General features: G+C 42.1%; 1 protein-coding gene across 22 annotated transcripts in view; it reads left to right on the plus strand.

Annotated features, from left to right (window-relative positions):
* Positions 1-21551, plus strand: part of LOC147335864 (receptor-type tyrosine-protein phosphatase delta-like) — a 418922-nt gene that overhangs the window by 386348 nt on the left and 11023 nt on the right. For 13 of the 22 annotated variants that reach the window (XM_086283190.1, XM_086283206.1, XM_086283270.1 and 10 more), the window contains 9 exons: positions 1285-1494; positions 2774-2934; positions 6398-6510; positions 9359-9400; positions 9982-10079; positions 12773-12896; positions 16024-16199; positions 17862-17981; positions 18482-18636. In XM_086283190.1, the coding sequence (XP_086139316.1) occupies positions 1285-1494; positions 2774-2934; positions 6398-6510; positions 9359-9400; positions 9982-10079; positions 12773-12896; positions 16024-16199; positions 17862-17981; positions 18482-18636 (1199 nt within the window). The remainder of the gene's footprint in view (positions 1-1284; positions 1495-2773; positions 2935-6397; positions 6511-9358; positions 9401-9981; positions 10080-12772; positions 12897-16023; positions 16200-17861; positions 17982-18481; positions 18637-21551) is intronic. The other 9 variants (XM_086283253.1, XM_086283261.1, XM_086283312.1 and 6 more) reach the window with 1 other exon arrangement.

Here is a 21551-nt window from a genome sequence, read left to right on the forward strand (position 1 = left end):
TCTCTTCTCATTCCAGGCAAAGCTAGGCTACCTGCATATCCACAAAACACTTGACAACTTTTATATTTAGCCAGTCAGGATAATTCGAGGGGGGTGAGGGGTGGGGGGTCTGGGCTATGCATTGATGTATGTGTAAGCAAATGTTTCAATTCGAGGTGGAACAAGAAGAATAGCACTCGCAAATCGAATCTTGATAATTATACCTCAATTTTTAAATCTTGAGATGTCGCACGTGTCTGGAAGGCTGAAAGAAAAACACGCGGTGTCTCACCTGGTATCGGCTTTCCAGCTCGTGCCGATGTGTCTGTAGCCTTGACCGATTGGCCAAAAGTCACCCCTCTGTCAGAATTTATTTGTTTGTCAATATTGGCACTCACCTTTTCACAACTTTTCCCAAGGGCAGCTAGATTTAGCTGTGTTGACAGGAGAGATGATTGAAGACATTATCGGGCAGCACCAACAGCCCCGCAGCCAAAACAGAGCACACACAATGAGCGCACCCTCTCTAAAGTGAATGACAACCGCGCACGCACACGCGCACAGGCCGTGGATATGCATTCAGACGACGAAACAACTAGCCAGGCCCGATTAGCATAATTATCATCTGCGCTTTGTACCAGAAATTTAAAATCTGATGGCTCGTACGAAGGGCACAGTCCTTCAGCCTATTAGAGTCACAAGCGCTAAAACTAATCGCCCAAGGAGGCAACAGAGGAGTGAAAAACGGCAAACAAATAAAGCACAAATTAAACGTGAATTTGAACATGTTGCTAATTTAATCTCAATATATATAATCCAGCTCTACACATCTTTCATTCGAACTGAAGGCAAAGAATTAAAAACGCATAACAGAAGTCGTCAAACACAGAAAACTCTTCTCTTCTATTTGTCTACATATTTCATCAAAAAATCTTTCTGATGCTATCAGCAAGAGAAGAATAATTGAGCTGTTTTGAATTAATTTGGTGTCTTTTTTACTGTTTGAAGCTGTTGGATAATCCTCAGCTGTTTTATATGCTGGAAATCCACACAATCTTTTAATCTGACAATCTTTTGTAGTCCAAAAAAACACGAAATAAGTCATTGATCTTTTCTTGTAATGTTCCGGCCTTTTTTTTTTTTTTTTGCAATCAGCGTTTTCAGCTCAGCGATCAGGGGAAAAAAAGAAGAAGAAGAAAAAAAATCTAGATAGAGATATTTGGTTTGTGTGGATTTGTTTTCATGTGTGTACTGGAACGTGTGCCTGTGTGTTATCAACTGTCTGCTTCTCACTCCTCACTGTAGCTGCTGAAGGAGATAAACCGAACGAGCAGGGGCCTTCGTTTCCAGAGGCAGGCAGAACCCAAAGCCTATATCGCCGCTTACTTCAAAGACCTGCCCAAACAGTTCACCCTGGGAGATGGAAAGATCTATGGGGACTTTGAGAACAAGCAACTTCAGAATGGCCAGGAATACATCTTCTTTGTGCTTGCTGTTCTGGAGATGTCCGAGAATGTAAGTCTACCCCGCGATACTCGAGTATAAGTTTTCTTCCCATTAGGAAGCCCCCTTGCTAGTGATTTCACATTCTTTGTTCTTAAAATAAAAAAATAAAAAGCAGCTGTCCGTGTTGGTAAGCAGAGAAGGTTAACCGTGCCGCGTCCTGGCTGAGGGTTGGAGCTGGCTTCTGGTCAGATGTGTTACTCTGAGTCCTTTTGAGGCGTTGGACTTTAAAACTTAAAGCTGCAGCCAGAAGAAGCTGACCCTTGCTGCTTTAGGGAGAGAAGCCCCTTAAGACCTTAGCTGATCGCGAGAACACCTCGATAACAGCGCTCCTCTTTAATTGCATCCAGTGTGCGGTCCGCCTTATCTTCGCTGCTGCAGCTAGTGTGTGTGTGCATTTGTCTGTCTGTACTGAAGACCAGAAAGCTGCATGATTAGGCAGCTGCAGGCAAGATGATGGAGTTGATGAGCTGCAGGGTCTATAGTGCTGCCTCACACTCTCTCCACTAACCCTGAGTTCAGGTAGAGCAAAAACGATAATGACGGACGGAGGGAAATCTCTAATTTGCCCACTGAAGCATATATTTTCTTCCCACTGGACCTTTTTTTTTAATCTTCACTTGGACTGTGGAATAGTTCAATCAAGGCTCCAGTATAGGAGAGATACTAAAGATAATTCTGATTGGTCAAAGTCCGGCTTAGAATGAACTACACAGAAAAACTTTGAATTGGCTTTTAATATGTATTGTTGGTCATGTCTGTCTTCGCCAAGATATGCTCAGCAGTGGCCGTATATTAACTGAAGGTTTGCAGTGCTGCTTTAAATACCTCAGGCACCCAAAAATAGGTCTAGATGTACTAGCCCGCTCTCATTCCCAGGGCGTCAAATACTGACGCTTTGTCAAAGCTGCTGGCATCTAAAAGACACGCATGAGGTGTCATTTAGCATCAGAGAAAAGCGAGAAGGTCCTTACCCACATATGGAGCGTGTTAGAGACCACTCTGTGGATAAATGTTATTTTTAACACCCCCTAACACTTTTTTTTAACCAACGAGAGTTAGAGTAAAAAGAAGCGGAAACAAAACAAACTGTTAAATCCGGATATAAGAGGGTATCAGACTGCGTGTAGCACATTTGACACCCTGGAAAGCGTTTAGATTGGGTTTGTTGTACCCGCCAACACTTTTGATGTCGAAATGATGCACAGAAAACTGGACAAACCTTTCATTTTTTTTAAAAATGGCGCGTATTTCAGAACATTTACCTTTAATTTGTTTTTCCCTGGCTCAGATTATGTATGCTACCAGCCCCTACTCGGACTCGGTCATTTCAGCCGACATCGATCCCCAGCCAATCATCGATGAGGAGGAGGGCCTCATCTGGGTGGTGGGGCCTGTGCTAGCTGTTGTCTTCATCATATGCATCGTTATTGCCATCCTCCTTTACAAGAGGTGAGGATTTAAAAAGCTAATTAACACACAGGGAGCACAAGCATGAGAATCCAATTCAGAATATACAGCTAGCTTAGCGTGAAAAGACAGACTAACACGCAAACACGTCAGACTCTGATACCAACGCACGCTAATGGGGTTGGCCTAACTTCTGGCGCCATATCTCTGTATCTAGTTAGCTGTCAAACAGCTAATGTTAGGGATGTGTTTCTTAGCAAATGTCTGTGATTAGCTAAGGCAGTTAGCCGTAGCTTTAAACTCCACATTCCACTGGAAATACCAGCTGCATACAAAGCCAATAAAGAGCCATGTATTTTTCCCCCTTCAGTGTAGGTGGGAAGTCACTGAACTCTATTTCTGTGCTAGTGCACATTGACTGCAAAGGAGACGGTATAAAACAATGCACTAATGTACACACGCTTTACTACATAGACCGCATACGTGCACTTTAAATTCATGTCATCTATAGTCACCGAGCATTCAAGTGTTACCAATAAGTATTTAAATGTATTTTAAAAACCCCACACATGAATTTGCAGTTAGCACATTTGAGTGCAGATGCTAAACGTAAGAATGTAGCTAAAACCATAAGGTTCATTGATCTTCAGACAAGCCGTGACTGTCAAAGCCAGTTGCGCGCGCATGCACACACGCACACACACACACACACACACACACACACACACACACACACACACACACACACACACACTTTTAATCTCTTGTAAGTGAATTCAAGAATGCAGCTACCCAAGCTGTCAAGGCATGAAGTGCAGTCGCCCACGATCCTTCAAACAGACACGTGCGTTGACTGAAAGTTAATCAGACACGTCCCTCCGCCCCCTGCACGCACAAACACACACTCTTGAACCCATGTAACACTGTAAAAAAAAAACACTTGCTGTAGTGCATTTTCACACTGAATCAAAACAGCCTCTTTTTATTTTTTTGCCTAAAACCCCCTAGTGGTAGTCAGACCTCGTGCTGTCACTGCTCATCAGTCAAGCGTAGGAGGGGAGAGCTTTGACTATCTGCTGCATGTCACCGCATGTGTGTGTGCAGCCTTTGAAAGGCCCTGGGGCCTGGGATAGCTTCCCAGCCTCTTCCTTTATCCCACTACCTATTCCACGGGAGGGGGGACTCAGCTCTTGATCCAGGCTTTGACCTTATGCTGCCCTCCTGTTTTGCCGGGACAGGCACATATTGAAGGTGCACACTTACACATCTACACACTTTGCTATCTTGTCCCTTCTCACCTTTTACATAAGGCAGATTTTCTGCAGTGTTCATTCAATCAAATGTCCAGGCCTAAGCAGAATTTAACAGTAGTCCTCAAGGTTTAATTTTGGAAGGGTAAGATTAGTAACTGAAGAGTCAGCACAAGCCCAAATCACATAACAGTACCAATACCGAAGACCAAAAAAAAATCCATCAATACTATCAGTGTAATGTAAAGAGGTTTAGAGGTACAGCTTTATTCTGGCTCTTGCATTTTATTGTCCTTGGCATTCGTTCATATAAAATTTGAGATAATACAAAGGTGACTTGAAAGTGAGCATGGACTGCATATGCGGCTGGCTTTGGTCTTTCCATTCGTGGCAGGCAGATTTACACATCGATTACCCAGCCAGTGTCACTGCCACATTAGGGAACATTTAGTGCATAACCAGCATATATTTCTCTTGTCAAGATCAATTTTTATGTGACAAAAGTCGCCTCCTGTGCAAAACAAATGGAAACAAGCATGTTCTGCTGAGCTATAGGAAAGGGCGCGGGTATGACGAGCAGAGAGAAACAGAAGTCAGGGCCAACTAGGGTTGCGGTGCGATCGCAAGCAAGGTATCCTCATCAGTGCTTTAAATCAGTATTATCATTATTGTTAGAGTCATATCACATTAATCTGCCTCACTGTAGTTTCATGTGGGCATTTAACACATAGAACAGAAGGGCAGTGCTCATTTGTGTTTGTTTGATTTTTAAATTGGTGCTTAACGTTACTGCGTTTGCAGAGATGCTCATTTATTGCTCTCTCTGACTTGCAGCAGTACTACTACTCTGTTTTCGTGTGCTTGGGCCACAGTGTACCGTATACATTACAGAGAGTGGATATCTCAGTCTTAACGAGAGCACATCCACCCCCGCTGATGTTATCGTTATTAGCGATCTCGCAGGGGGGGACGACAGGATGGTCGGACTGCCGAATCAATAGAGCGCGATCGTTTTGTTTTAAATAAAACAAATTTGAACGCTCTTATGTGCTTGACTTGCACACATTCATCCGAGATCCTGATCCCACTTGAACGTGCCGACGTCGTGACTTTAATAAATGCAACAGTGGTAGGCAGGAGAAGGCAGACACAGCAATTAAGAGTCAAGAGATGACTTTTATGCTCGAACAAGAAGCAATCAGCTGAAACTGCTTGAAATAGCAGAGATACAATGTACAAATCTTGGATGCACCTGGGAAACTGTAGCATTTGAAACAAAGAGCCCCAAGGCTGCATAATTGAGCATAATCTCTGAAGTGAAGCATCACTAATCTCGCACGCGAAGCAAAAACTGAGATATGATTGGTATCGTTTGTCTCTCATGCAAGCCAGCCATTTACTTATTCTAAGGAAAAGTTTATGGCATTCTCGAGTATACAAAGTCAACGGTCTTACCACCTAATGTTTTGTTGATATTTCTTTTCTTGCTCACCAATGGAGCAGCAAGCCGGACAGGTAAGAGTGAGAAAGAAATAGATAAAGACCTAATTCCTTTCAAAACCCTTTTTTCCCCCCTCGTCCTTGCTGTGCATATGATACCTAAACCTATAGAAACTGCTGTCTCTCATTTGGAGTTGAAATGACCTGGGAAGCATGTTGCTTACATCTGCTGTGTATGATAGGAGGAGATCAAAGCACAAGCAGCTTGACCTTTCCAACTGCTAATTAACTTTGTATTCGTGGTGCAACATGGCCCCCTAACTTGCTTCTTTTTTAAAGAATGAACTACATTTACATCTGTGAAAGTGGCACTTGATTCGAGAATCTAACAAAACTAAAAAGGGAGTGGAGCAAGTTTTCTCTGAAACAAAAAACACTATCAATATATAATGTAATGCACTCTTAAACCAACCCCAGCTACAGCTTCCAAATTACTAAAAAGTTGTATCCAAACCTTCGCCTGACATTAGTAGTGAAAAGTGAACAAAAGGTTTTGCTAAAGGTAGTATTTACTGTCTAAGGGCGTATTGTACTTGATGGCTTTATACTATAACGTGTGTTATTTTGCCTACCTCTTATAGCCCTATGTACTACAAGAATGTAGCCCTGTTACTTCCTTAATTACATATGTGCCTTCATTATTCATGAGACCGCGAGGCAAGCTTTGAGGTTACACAATAACAATTAAGAGTTTTGAGTACAAATTAGTCAAATAATCTCCCGGAATTAATTAAAATTGACAATTTGCTCCACAGAAAACGAGCCGAGTCTGAAGCTAGAAAAGGTAGTCTCCCCAACAGCAAGGAAATGCCACTTCATCATCCCACTGATCCAGTTGAGCTGCGACGTCTCAACTTCCAAACACCCGGTAAGTATCCCGAACGATGCCACATGTTGTCGTCTTGGTGTGGTGTGAATTTAAGACTGAGGATGTCAGTGCTACTGAGTGCTTGCTTTAATTAATTCAGCTAGCCTAATATGACCTCACTGTAAGAAAACACATCATCTTTGCAGTGAGATTGGCACAGACTGTGTGAGCAGTTTGCAGGTAGATAATGGACAGGTGCTTGAGAAGACACAGAGGGTCAGCACTGACACGGGCCTCCCTGGAGACATTTCTTAGGGAGGAAATGGAGAGGCAGAAATGTGAGCTTGACAGTTTCGTGACATCTGTCATCTTCCTCTGCACCTGGGTTATCCAGGTCATCCAGACCTGTCACTCTGTAGCGGTGTAGTCCTGTTAGGACAAGGAACATCGCGGAAGTTGAGCAAAATACAGAACGTCCGTGTGTTTCATTCGGTATGCAGGCCATAGGGATACGAAAGCGGTGACAAGCTGTAAACAGCGATGTTTACTCACGCCGACCTTTAGTGCTGAGGTGAGCGGTCGCGCCGTGGCTCAGTCGTGCGGCCGTTTCTCGCCTCGGGAAAAGACGGGAGTCACAGTCCATTTATCGCCTGGAAAGGTGGCATGCATCTTTGCCTCCATGCTGACCAAGAGTGGCACACTTGACTGCCGTTTGAGTTCCTCTGGCACTCGCTGCTTTGGGACAGGTGTTCAGAGGCTGCCAATAATGCCATATTTTTCAGGTCGGCTAGTATGAAAGGAGGATGAATTATCCCCGCAGGCTCATTTTTGCTAAAGATTATGCATATTTATGAATGCTCTTCAATGATTTTAGGGGCCATTACAGAGTGTTTCATCCCAGCAGAGGGGTATTTTTCCTTTTGGCTCAGAGTGATCTCAACTATCCTTCCACTATTTCGCTCGCCTCTCAAGCCATCACTTTTCCCCCCAAACAGCCTTTTTGAGAGCTGATATCTTGGCTCAAAAAGGGCCAAACATTTCTTTTTCCTACCACCTGACCACTTTCTCTCAAGTCCTGAAGCAGCTTCTACATTAGACCACCTCTCTCCCCTACTCTCTCTCAGCTCTTTACCCCGTCAATGGACATTTTCATCTTAAGGACGCTTGATGTTTGAGCGACAGTGTGTTGGAAAAGGTACCTTCATTGTCCCCCAGTGGTGGAAATGGATTTTGAGTAGTGGGTTGCAATAGAAACGGCCTTTGCCGTCTTTCAGAGAGACGCGTGAGTGGGTGGGAAAACGCTGCAGCTTCCATTAGCTAATGCCCACTTGTGCCAGAAACCAAAATGAGATATCACCTCTGCAGAGACAGACTAACACCCAGCTGGTGTGTCATAATGGCACATAAATTCTTAAGGAGTCTTGTTGAATTTTCTTTCATCTTTTTCCCTTTATCTAAGCTCTTAAATATACTGACACCTACACATAAACTATTGCATTGCTATTATACTGACAAGCCTCCAAGTAGCATGTTCAATACGTTCTCACCCCAGAGCATCAAACACTAGAGCAAAAGAGACAGGACTTTTAAGACACTTGATGAGGCAAAAATCTGCCGATATTCTTTTTCTTTCAGACACATAAAATATAAGCAGATCCCCTGACGTTTCGTCTGTGTATTGATGAGTTCTTGCTAAGATAGTGTGACACTGCAGCTTAAAAATAATCTTGTTGTACTGTCACAAAAAGCTACTCCTTTAAGCTCTTCTAAACTGCTCAGATTAGCGGGTTGTTTGTAGCGTTTCAGTTCATATCAGTTGTATTTATATAGCAGCAATTCACAATAACATTCCCCTGAAGGTGTGTTATATTGTAAGGTAAAGGCCCCACACTAATAGAGAGAAAACCCCAACAATCAGATGGCAGACTATGAGCTAGCACTTGGCAACAGTGGGAAGGAAAAAGTCCCTTTTCAGTAGTGTAGCCAACAGAGAGGTTGCTCTGTGGTGGACAGGCTATCCACATAGTTAATAGGGTGCTTCTCCAATCTCTTCTATAGTTTTTTAACTTTCATTCATCAGCTGTTATAAATGGCGATATCGGTGCATCTGCAAACAGGTAATATCAGGCGATATATATCAGCAGGGCAAAAGTATCAGCTTTAATAAAGTTAGTTATCTGCTGTTATTTTGCATTGATCTCTTGATGCACTGGTTGCAGCAACACTGGATCTTAAGCAATGACGATGCTCACATTTGCAGAGTATGGTACCGACATAAGTTAGCCTGCCAGGAGATAGCGGTTTGTATCTCATTTTGGACTCTGTGTTGCTTGATTTCATTTTGCTTTTTACTTGCTTTATGCTTCTTAGTTTTCGATACCATAAAGAGAAAGAGATTATAGTTTGGATAAATGTGTGAAACCCCACAACAAACCCTGCAAGTCGAAAAATGTGCCGCTTCCAAAGGCTTGTTTTAAAAAGGACATTATTGGACAAGCTGGGAATGAATGCTTGGTCTAGCTATCGTCATAAGCCAGTGTCGTCTCACTAACAACAAAGGCCACCTGTGAGACACAAAAGCAGAGTTTGAGGGAGGATCGAGAATCAGCTGATACATTACAATGCCGGCGGTCAAGTGTAAAAACAGTGGCAAATAAAGCGGTCACAGTGATTTGCGATTCTGTTCCTCGTATGCTTTCTTATTTCCATGAAATAAGCATGGTGGCATAGCAAAGCTTCTGGCATGGTGATTTGTATGTTACTAATGAATGTCCCATTTAGAAAACACATAATCATGCAGCTCCCTCTTGTCACATTTCAATTTCTACCTTCTCTTTGTAAAGACAATAGTCATCACATTGCTCTGACGTCTGCAATATATTTAATTCCACCGCCGTTTCCTCCACAGGTTCAGGTGCGCCCAGTCACCCCAGTAACCTCCATTTGTCAAGTTAGTTGGTCTCGATTACACATTTGACACGACTTGTTTTTGGAATACTTTTTTTTCAGCTTTAACTCCTTTCTTTTCTTTTCTTTTCTGCCAAGCCTTGTATCTCCATCCCCATCTAATCCATCTTATGTTAACGCTATATCATCACAGGAGGCGGAGTTTGAAATGACAGCCTTGAAACCATGTCATCACTCAAAGCAGACGTCAACATCTGGCCTAACATTGAATGTCTTTTCGTTTTGTTTCGTTCTGTTTGTTTTGGGATGTTCGTTCGTGTCTGTGCTTTAATGTCATGCTAACTGTCCACTGCAGCGTGAATAACGTTCTTCTCTCTCAGTAGGGAGAGGTCCCAGTGGGGGCAAAGTGTGCTCGGTGACTCCTCATTGGCTTCTGTGCCCATATTCTCTTTACCAGCATGGTCACTGCTTTGAGTGAACAAACTAGCCTAACAACGATCCGCTCTTCCATTTTCCCTGTTGTAACCACATGCCGCTTATCTAATGATTCACCATTTGCTTGTGCTTGGGTGATGCCCTCTCAAAAGACTTGGGGACTGACCTTGGGTCCAATGTGATTGGCAGGTATGGCCAGCCACCCTCCAATCCCTGTCATGGAATTAGCGGATCATCTGGAGCGCCTGAAAGCCAACGATAACCTCAAGTTTTCACAGGAGTACGAGGTGAGTGTCGGAAAATTCCTAATGTTGATTGAGCTCTGTGAGTGTGAGTCAGCTGCTTAAACGGCAACTTTTTGGGGGAGTGTTGGCCAAATCACATAAATTTACTTAATTAATATTAAATTAATGATATTTAGCTGCATGTGTTTGGTGGCTGGCTTGCCGGTAGGGGTGTTGGCAACTACTTTCATCACCAAACTAAGGCTTTAGGCTGTTTGACATGTCAACACAGGTATAATTAATAACACTAATAATGGCACATTCCATTTCTAGTTCCAGGACCCTGCTATTGTGCCTGCTGGCTCAGTGACATTGCTTCCCGAGGCAGCTGAATGGGTTATTAATTTCATTAGTAACACCTGTGCTTTTTTCCGCTTTGACAAGTGTATGCTATAAAGTAAGCCTACATGACTAAAATGTCACGGCGGCAGCCACAACATATATCATTTTATGATTTAAAGGTGAACTCTCGTCATTAAAAATTATGCTGTTGGTGCTTCCAGTATCTAAGTGGGTGGGAAAATAGATAGATAGATAGATAAATGATATCCTGTGTTTGGTGGCTCATTTTGTCACCCAATATTAATTTATAATGAACAGGGCTGAAGGGGTGTCTCTAGTCTTCAGCTGACTCATCAGATTTCATCATCCTCAGTCAGACAAACTCCAACTCCACTGTTTTGGACTGCAGCTAGCAGCGCTGGCTCTGCTCTGCTCTGCTGTGAGCTGCAGAGCTACTCTCACCAGAACATGGAGTCATGGAAAACTGGCTCATGTGCGACTCCACCAAGATCACCGAGGTTACAGAGCAGCATGGGCTACCATCGCTGGCTGCAGTTTATACGTTGTAGTTGGAGTCAGACTGTGGAGCATAGCAGGCCACAATTAAGTACATAACAATGAACGTATTTGCAGAGAGATGCCTAAACAAAGTTAATGATAAGAACATGTTAATAGAAGCCATAGCTGTGTGTCTCCTTGTATGTGTGCATGTATCAATGCTATGGAAAACACTCCCATCTAAACATTAACTACTGTCACCTATGCATACTGACCATGACAATCATCAGGATAAAAGTGCATTAATGAACAAGTGTCATGCAATCAGGCCTTCGGGTTCCCTTACCTGCTGACTGTATTCAGGCAGTTGTAATTGTTACCTGCGTATTGCCATGTAGATGAAATTACACTGGCAGAACACTCATGGTACCTCAAAATACATGCAAGCAATAGGTGCTTTCTGTACGAGATATGAACGGTCACCTTTTCCCTGCCAATTTCTCTCTGCAGGTCCTTCAACAACTCCAAAATCTATGAGGTCACTGCATGGGTGCCTGCCAAGCTGCCCAATCATTATTGCAGCTTAAGTACATTGAATTCCAATTTCATAGTGCTTACTCGAGAGCAGTGGAAAGCAATTTTGCGAGCACAATGAAATAAAGATTCCTATTATGAGCAATGTTGCAGCCCACTGTTTCAACATATTTTGATAAAATATCAGGCTAAGCCTGCGGTTTGTCTCCCACATATTTATGCTTAGGTGATTTCTGCAGACAAAGAACTCGGTCTTAAAATAAATTCCCATTGGGCTTAAATGTAAAACACCAAGTTAATCATACACACCTCTGTAATATTTGTTTAACCCTAAACTGCTTATATGTTTATACTTGTTAAAGATAAAGAAACTATGAGCAATAAATTGCACCAAAATGCCAGATTTTGATCTTATTGATCAAAAAAGTACGATCATTCTCATATTTTGCTATTTTGCACTTGGTCTATCGTCGCCTTCATTGGAGATTAACTCAAAAAAAACAAAAATCATTAATAGCACAGGAACAATATTTTCCTGTTAATGCGAAATGAAACTCTATCTATCATGTCTTTATGTTTTCCCTTTGTCATATTACATTTTATAGTTCATTTCTCTGCAACAGGGGACCGTTATCAAGCCCTGCTTAACAAATCTGAAGGAGGGCCTGGATATCAAAACTGAACTAGTCTCGAGTGTAGCGCTCTACTATGAGCCATAAAATCCTGCTAATCAAATAAGAAAAGCTGATGTGAACACAAGCAATTTCCTCTGTGACCAATTCAGAATGCATTATTTTGTTAATCTAATCTTTTATATCTAGAGGTTATTTCATGCCAAAAACAACACAGTTCAAATAGTTTTCCCACATTTCTGTTTTAACATTTGCACAGCAAAAGAGTGAACTTTGTGTCCAGTGTGTGTAGACACCCCACTTTCTAAAAAGGCTATTGGATAGTAGTACCCAAATCAAGTATGGGAGATTAAATGTGTGGGTAAGACTGATCTATGGACTCAACAACTTCACATCTTTGTGTATGCAGAGCGGGTGTTGTACTGTACGCACTGGAATAAAGTCTGTGTTCCACACACATGATGTTAAAACAGTACCCTTCAACCTTTCAGCATCCCCGGTCTAACAACAGCACCAGACGTGACCTCGAGCCCCAGGCACACTCTTAAAGCGGTTTATTTAAACACCCGCATAATGTAATAGATATGATTTTCATTTTCACTCGTTGTGAGGTGAAATGCATTTTTCAGTGGGCATTCTGACAACACGCGCTAGGAATCGCCAAAGAGTGAAATTCAATCTTGTTTTACGTGCCAAACGGAGCCAAATAGTTTCACTGCAGTCACAAAACAAATATCTTCTCTCTTACAGTCCATCGACCCTGGCCAGCAGTTCACATGGGAGCACTCCAACCTAGAGGTCAACAAACCAAAGAACAGATATGCCAACGTGATAGCCTACGACCACTCCAGGGTCTTGCTCTCAGCTATTGACGGTATGTCGCCCACCTACATCCTCGCTCCTAACTGCTGTATCGATTCTGCAGATAGCCGGTGCAGCCTCATCTTTGGGACCTCGGGAGTGCAACCAGACTGTACTTTTAAATTATATTCCTTCACGAGCATGGCAGCCTGCTTATTTGTTTTGATACCCCAGGTGCTTGCAAAGAAAAGGGAAAAAAATGGCCTCGGGAGAAAGAAAGAAAGAAAGAAAGAAAGAAAGAAAGAAAGAAAGAAAGAAAGAAAGAGAAAAAAAAAGGCACTTCTGTCTTAAAATGCTGAAGCAAGCATTCAAATGAAACTAAACAATGACCCACAGTTAGGGATACAAGTGTGTTTCACCGGCATTTGTTTCTTTGCTGCTTTATTACACTTCAGGGTTACATTTTGCATTAAGCCGAGGCCTGTTTTTAAGCAGAATTTGCACGCTGAATCCAGCATACACACACAAGCGTGACTTTTTTTGTGCCTTTTTTAACCTAGTCGAACTCGACAAACTCACAACGACCCACAAGCTTGCTGGTGCTGATTTAATGCAGAGTTATACAGAAAGGACTCATTCATGGTTTTGTACTTTCAGAGTCGAACTTGAGCCCATTACAGGCTCGATTTGAACCCCACCAGTACGCTGCTCACTACATTAAAGACGCGTTGCTCACGAGTTTCTAATGAATGAAAGCACATTTTGAAATGGACAGTTAAGTGCCGACTCCTTCACCACTTTATTGGATTAAACACAACTTCACATACAGCTATTAATTAAGCATTTCCACTGAACTGCTCTCGGGGGGGGCGAAGGCAAATAAACAAATTAGTAAATGGATAATGTGACAACAACAGATAGAAACAGCCTTATAGAGCCCCCCACACCCACACTTCTTTTCGCAAGTCTCTCAGAAACAGCACACAGCTTGAGCACTGATGGAGCTCCATTAGCCAGACGTATAAACACATCTGTACAACCACATTGGAGACTTTGTGCTGCGGAAAGTGAGTAGTTCTCAGCCAGGGGGACATCAGGGACTTCCTCTATTCTTGCTAAAGCTTAAACAAAGCCTTTCGGCAAGCAATGTGTCTATTGTTTACTTTGATTGAGTTCTTTGAATGAAAGGGATTTGGGATTTCACATCAGAGTCTGAAGACGGAATTCACTGATGTGGGGGGACGGATCAACCGAATCTTTGGCAAACAGGCGGCCCTTTAATTGCGGTGACGTTGCTGAATTTGCTCCACTTTCGCTGACTCTTGACCGTTCGCCTGACCGTACATAGCATACACTCGCAAGATTAAACTGGAACCTAAAACTTTTTCTTCCTTTCACTTTAGCGTTTTAGAAAAGTTTTAGATCAAACCCGAAAGTCGCGTTTACTCCATAGTAGTGTCATTGCGTGCTCGTGAAACCATATTTTTAAAATATATAGATGAACTACAGGAATTACCTTTAATTTAAGTCTTTTAGTGAGTTTGATCATATTTGTCAGTGCAGCCACTGCGAGGAGGCACCGGTGACAAGACATCTGCGTGACTTCGTGTCAGGTATTTGTACATGTAACTGAATAAAAATGTAAAATTGGAAAGTTAATTTAAAAAAAAAATATAACAGACTAACTAAAAGATCTGCGCTCCATTTCCCATCAGCTCTGTTATTTCGCAACAGCAAAGTTATGAATGAGCTCGCTAGTTTTTCCATTGATCTATTTCAAGCGCGGAAGCTGTCGCAAGTAATAAAAATACTCTGCTCTTGATTTCGTCGCCGCCTGACCGACAAAGAGGTCGTTTATTAAGAAAATAAAGTGGAACTCTCACGAGAAAACTTCTCCGGACGCACACGTTCTATAATAAGCGAGCTCGGGAATCGAAATTTAACGGAAACGTTATACGCGTTAACCTGTTTGAACTTGACTATACCACGACTGGTAGTGACTATTCCTCATTAATACAGTAATTACAGTGTTGTACTTTAAAAGCTCTCTGAGATTACTTTGCCTTTCCCCGACGACTGAGTGCCGGAACAACACCGTGGCAATGTTTATTTCTTACTATTTACAGAGAAAATGGTCGAATTTAGACAAATCCTGACTGACAGAAAGCACAAAGGCAAAATCCATTTGCAAATGTGCATTAAACAACTTGCTTCATTCTCATTAAACCACAGTGATGTCTCCTTTTTTGCTTTTTCTCCCCCCCCCTTTTTCAAATTGAATACACACTGGGCTTAATTGTACTTATCCCTTGTCCATCACAGAAATGCACAACCGCCTGGCTGCGTGGACAGCTTCAACAGCAAAATGAGCGGGCGGTGGACAGTTTTGGGGAAAGAATAAATAAAAATAATGTGTGTGGGTTTTTGAATGTGTTCATATTCCATTTTCTTTCCCTTTTTTTCTGTTGAATAAGTTACCTGGGAGTAAAAGGGAGTCTGAGAGAGATGGGGGGGAGAGAGGAAGCGGTTGGAGTGAGGGGATTCTCTGAGACGTGGCGCCCATGCAGATGAGACTTATCTTGGTCGACCATGTGTGCACGAAGCCCCTAAACTGCCAGTCCTAAAGCATTGACTAGCTGTCAGCTCTGTCTCTTTCCCCTGGATTCGAAAAGGCTGCTGTGCCTTTCATTTAATATAAGCAAAGGAAAGGAGGAGTGAGGAGCGGTGGGGGGAAATTGTTTTGCGAGTTTTTTGTTGGTTTGTTTTTCTCCGTGTGAGGTGATAGACTTCTAGGGACCGAGCTTTATCTGTAACTCAGTTGCACATATGGGGGTGAGGGGTGGGTGAGGGGGTGGAGCTGTTGATTTAAATGTGTTGTTGATAGCAAATACAAATCCTTTTGGGCTGTAACACTGGTTCCAAAACTGACTGCTGTGCTTTTTTTTTTTTAATACAAAACAACAGTGGCTTTACTGGCATAAATTTGGGACCCACGGACGATAACGTGGCATTGTGCGAACACACGGTGGGGGAGAATTACCTCCAATAAACTGTAGGGATAATAAAGGCCTGGACCAATTTACCTAGCCACAAATGCCACTGTTGTGTGACATTTAAGGTCTGCCTCACATCGAGCTTGACAAACAAAACAAAAGTTGAAATTTTAATCCATTTTCACCCACTGTAAACTTTTTGTACAGGTATCCCTGGCAGCGACTACATTAATTCCAACTACATCGATGGCTACAGGAAGCAGAACGCCTACATCGCCACCCAGGGTTCTTTACCCGAGACGTTTGGGGACTTCTGGAGGATGCTCTGGGAGCAGAGGAGTGCCACCATCGTCATGATGACCAAACTAGAAGAGCGGTCCAGGGTAAAGCTTTAAGAATCATTTTTAAAGCCCGTGCTAGAGTTCGCCGATATTCTTTCATCAGCATCTATAAACTTTTTTTGTGACACCGTTTAACATTTTTCCCACCAGAGAATTGTTTTGCTAGTGACTCATGAATCATCAATCATTTAAGGCTTCCCAGATATTTTAGCTCCACATATATAAAAAGAAGCAGCTCACTGTTAGATTGTAACCACTGATGCACTGGAATCCCTGATTGCAGGAATATTTCATCACTGGCAGGGATAATGTTAATTGGGACACTGTCCTGTCTCCTCTGGGACAGTTTTTATGTATTTATTCACTACAAGAAGCAGCCAAGCAGCATTCTGTTACCCACTGATATCCTCGATCCACACACACTCTTGTCTTACAGTCCTGACTGATTAGTATCCAGACTTACTTCATCGGCCTCATACTGCTTAAGGCGCCGGATTACAATCCGTGGTAAAAAAAAAAAAAGACAGACTGTAAAGCCACATCTCCCCGCAGTACACACTAGTTCTTTAAGGTTGACACAGTCAAAAGCTATTATCCCCCCTCCCCCTACCCCAAACGTCTTGCCATATTCGACTGAGCATATGAAAGCTTCCTTGGACTCCATCAGCTACTGACCTTCACACTTCTATGCCTCTTTTTAAGAGCCCGGTCTAGTGTTAACAGGAGTGTGGACTCAATCGAGAGAGCGGGTTTCACTGAGCATTCACACAATCTGCAAAGCAAATAAGAGCCCAGGTGTCTGCATTGGCCTATAGAAGCAGTGCTATGTAAGCACATTACTATGCTGTTTTCTGGGAGACCACCCCCACCCTCAAATCTGCCTATATTGTTTGACATTTGTTGCAAATATTGTTCTTTTGTTGCTGCTAAAAGTGCGCGTCTTTCATATTAATCAGTCAAATCATTCACTCATGCTGCCTTTGTATGTTTTGCATATCTAAAGCTCGACTATTTGCAAGTAAACAATATTATGAATCATTACATTACTCCCGGTGTCACAGACACTTCATTGCGCTTTGTGTTAATGTTATAACAGATGCTTGGGAAATTGAATTAGCGGCTGGTTAAAAACCTGATTATTCCAGAGTGCTGTTCAATTGTAATATTAATCAGTGGCAGAGAATCCTACAGCAGGATATGTTGGTGAAGCATGTGTCCGAAAACCACATCAGTGCTAGGGGGCAATCTGAAGAAAAACAGTTGCACTGGAACCCAGCTTTTCCTTTCCCCAAAGCCAATAGTTCTTCTCTTTGTCAGCTAAGCAGTATTGCAATGCAATGTTTTATTGGCCGTTTACTGTGAAACAAGAGTACACTCAAATAGCAATAAAGCTGAGACGATAATATGAGTGGACACCGTGCTTACCTTTGTAATTATGGAGTACGTCAGGACAATTAATAGCCCTGTTGGTTCACTACAAATATCTCAAGCTATTTCATTGATTAGAAAATCAAACCTAGTCAGCAAGAATAAAGGGAATTTGGGCATTTATTTGGCCTTTATTTGACTTGGTGCACTTGTACTGAGTGTGTAACTGAGATCCAGAGAATTGCTGTAAAGAGCCTTCATGCTTTGTGAACAAACACCAAATACATAAAGGTTTTATTGACTCCTCGCCTAATGCGATATTTCTCTCTACTACAGGTAAAGTGTGACCAGTACTGGCCTACAAGAGGGACAGAGACATACGGTCTAATCCAAGTGACCCTGCTGGACACGGTAGAGCTGGCCACATACTGTGTCAGGACGTTTGCACTCTTTAAAGTGAGTATTTCTGTTGTATGCTGTGTAGTAGCACTTTAAACCTCACAGTAGAGGGAAGATCTATGCAAATATAGCATCGATGTTGGTGTCAGATCGATACTAGTGTAACAGGATCGATACTTTGTTTCTGTCCTCTAAATTCCTTATTTTATTTATAGCCTATAACACAATTAAACAACAGACGCTGACCCAAAGTGCTTTAGAGACCGGCACATTTACATTCCAGGGCTAAAAAACACAGTTTTAAAATACATGAAAAGCTGAAAGGTGTCATCTCATATGTCATGACACACTGCTCTACATAAGCTGCCTTTGTAACTTAAAAGTATGAGTATTGCTATTAACATTGATGTCTGCAATACTGGCCCTATTTTTACTTGGTATCAGATCGATACCAGGATTTGCAGTATTGCGCAGCTCTACCTCGCAGCAGCTGCAGGTCAAATCATTTGATGTAAGCTGTGTTCGGTCACTGAGCTTTTCTCCGTGTTAACATTCAGAATGGCTCCAGTGAGAAGAGGGAGGTGAGGCAGTTCCAGTTCACGGCCTGGCCAGACCACGGGGTACCCGAGCACCCCACTCCATTCCTGGCCTTCCTGAGACGGGTGAAAGCCTGCAATCCTCCAGATGCAGGGCCCATGGTGGTACACTGCAGGTAAAAAACAACACGGCTTCGCAAAAACATCCTGAAGCATGAAATTGATTTTCTTCTCTCCATTTGCTGTAATGAATATATGAATACATATGGAAAAAACACAACATATTCTTGGTTATTTAGAGGTGTACGTTTGAGTTCTTTTTGGACTAACACTTGAAAGAGAAATTAGACATGAACTATCAGTGAAAGGACGACTGTTTGATAGGATGTAAACTGTTGTTCCTCCCATCTGAAAAACCAAAAATAAAGAAAATAATCCAGCCCACCAGCTTTCACAGAAAGCACTTTAAATCAGAAGGTGTTTTCAACATCGCAGAACAAAGTGTACTGGTGTCATTGCCCTCAGCAAACTTAAACATCTCCTCCCACGCGGTGACACAAAGCTACACGCAGACCTGTCGTCTTCCTCACTACACCGCTAACATGTCGCGCATCTGCAGCCCACAAGTCCTTGGCTCATCCCCTGGGTTATTGCATCTGAAACAAATAACTTTCATGCCAACTTCACTTCCCTCGGCGACATAAGAGGCCAGACTCCCAGCAGAGAGCACAAAGCTATAACACAGACTTCTGGCTTCCCTTAACTCAGGAAGTCATCAGAGGCGCTGCACAGAAGAAGAAAAAGAAAAGTGACAGAAGGAGGAGGGGGGGAGTCGAAATTAAGAAGCAGCGATAGCGAGTGTAACAGATACAAACTTTTGTCAGAAAGCGACAAAAAGGGTAGGGGGATTACTGAAGAATTAGAATTACCACATGCTGAAGTTAATTAGTGCTAGTTGGCGAATCGCTTCCAATTGAAAACCCTGACTTTTTTCTTTTTTTTTACAGTGAAGCAGAATGCAGGAATTAATGTCACTGTGCAGATGGGAGTTTTTAATTCCTCTGGCACCCTATCAGATACAGTCATGCCCCAGCTTCAAATCCTATAAAGCTAACTTTCTGTTTTACAGTTTTAAATAGAGCTATCTTTTATATTTACTTACTTCCAATACATTTTTTCACTCACTAAAAAAGAAAAAAAGCAGTTTAGCAGATATACTTAAAAAATATATATATTTTCTTCTTTAGTTTGTGCAGGTTTTTGTTTTCCTGAAGCTGTTTACGCACATGAAAAGAGGCCAAAATAAATAAAAAAAATCCACATCTGACAGCGTGGTGCAGTCTACGGAGCAGTCGACTGATTAGTTGGTGCACCCAAAAAAAAAAATCAGCTTGCATGTGCTCAGGCGCCTTATGTAAAGACCATAAAGGCATAAAAAACAAGCAATCAAGGTCTTTTGATTTTTTTTATTTATTTTTGTGTAAGGGAATGAATAGGAGCTTAAATGAGAGGGTTTAGAACTTTTAAAAATCAACTGCACAGGATTTCCTCCCTCACGAGTCACTAATTAGAAGCACGTTTCTCTCTCCTCCTGTCGCTCACATTCTCGGATTCTAGATGAATCCATACAGACGCTGCGAAATGCATTCATGCTCGTAAGCTATACCTCTGTTGTATAAAGCAGTTAGGCTAAGAAATGTCCACTACAGGGAGCACTTTTTTTTTGTCGCGCTTGCTTATGAAACATCATTAATATGGGTTTAGTGGGTGGCTAATGCGTCCCCCGCAGGAGTATTTAAGAGTATCAATCAAAATACATTCATCTGTTTTCCACTGCCAAGTGAACACTTGTCAAAAGGTAAGACTAGAGGAATTTTCTTCCGGGGACATTATAGCGTGCCTCTTGCTTTCCTAGGTCCTGCTGTTTTCAGTAACCCACAGGTCAGGGGCTGTTTTGCTCTTGTAGCTAAAGGGCTAGTCAGGCATTGTGAGGTTTCAGAAGAGGTCAAAAGGACATGATTAAATGTCACAGTGATCTCTGGCCTCTCCCAGTGACTCAGAAGGAAAACTGTAAGAACAACTCACAGTTACAAGTAACAGCCAAACCATTTCAATCCTCTTTTTTTTTACCATGTGTCAGAGTACTGCGGCCCACCCAAAAACCAGAGAACCCCATGGGGTCCATCCAATCTTAAAACTTCACTCTAATCAAAATACAAGAGAAAGTGATGCATTTCCAAGAAAGCTTTATTCAAAAACCGGAAACAACACAGGCTGTTGGCTATAAATCGCTAATGCTACCCGCTCATATGCAAAATTTTAAGGCCAATGTGTGATATAAATATCCTCCTGAGGACCAGCCTATTCATTTATGTCCTTTGTAATGGACATTTGTTTATGGTCTGTATCTTTTGACTTATTTGAGCTACCACACAAAGTCTTGATGTCCTAAATAGAGAACATCCTGGGCTTTCCATTGATATTTCATGTGTTTGGGTGGCCTCTTTTAGCTCCATAGAAGGGAGAAAATCACAAAAAAAGTTCAATGGACAGATTAATTTTTATAAATTTCATAGTAATTTATATAAATAAGCAACTGTATATATATTCAAACTAATTTTAAAGTAATTTCAGAAGTTTAAAAGGTGGACATAGCTACCATGAAGTCTCCCACTGCTTTCCAGTTTTGAAGCCTTGAGTTGTTCCACCGCCATCTTTGTTGCAAAACCCCCCCAGATGTGATAAGTGATGTTGGGTCTGTCTGTGAAACAACACACTTATTGCTTAATGGCTTGTGATTGACAAGTCGTTAGCCAATGAGGGTGCTTTTACATACCACAGCCAATTCCCCTATTTTGAAACATGGTATGACCAAGATTTGCCAAACAGACTTTATTTTTGATTCAGTATGACCCAAATGGAATGAATGAGGCCATCAAATCAGAAGGATACTGTTTGCAGAGGTCGCTTAGTGGCTACATCCATGTTTTACAACATCTGTGGGGTCAATAATAAATGGCTGATTTTTAGGGCAAGCCTCAAGTGGCCATATAACAAACTGCAATTGCTGTATCGAGCACAAGTCTGAGGC

This window comes from Aulonocara sp. 'chitande type north' Nkhata Bay, linkage group LG3 (assembly GCF_057382095.1).
Source record: "Aulonocara sp. 'chitande type north' Nkhata Bay isolate Kocher_YH1m ecotype deep benthic linkage group LG3, A_spYH_male_GT1.1, whole genome shotgun sequence".
Lineage (NCBI taxonomy): Eukaryota > Metazoa > Chordata > Actinopteri > Cichliformes > Cichlidae > Aulonocara > Aulonocara sp. 'chitande type north' Nkhata Bay.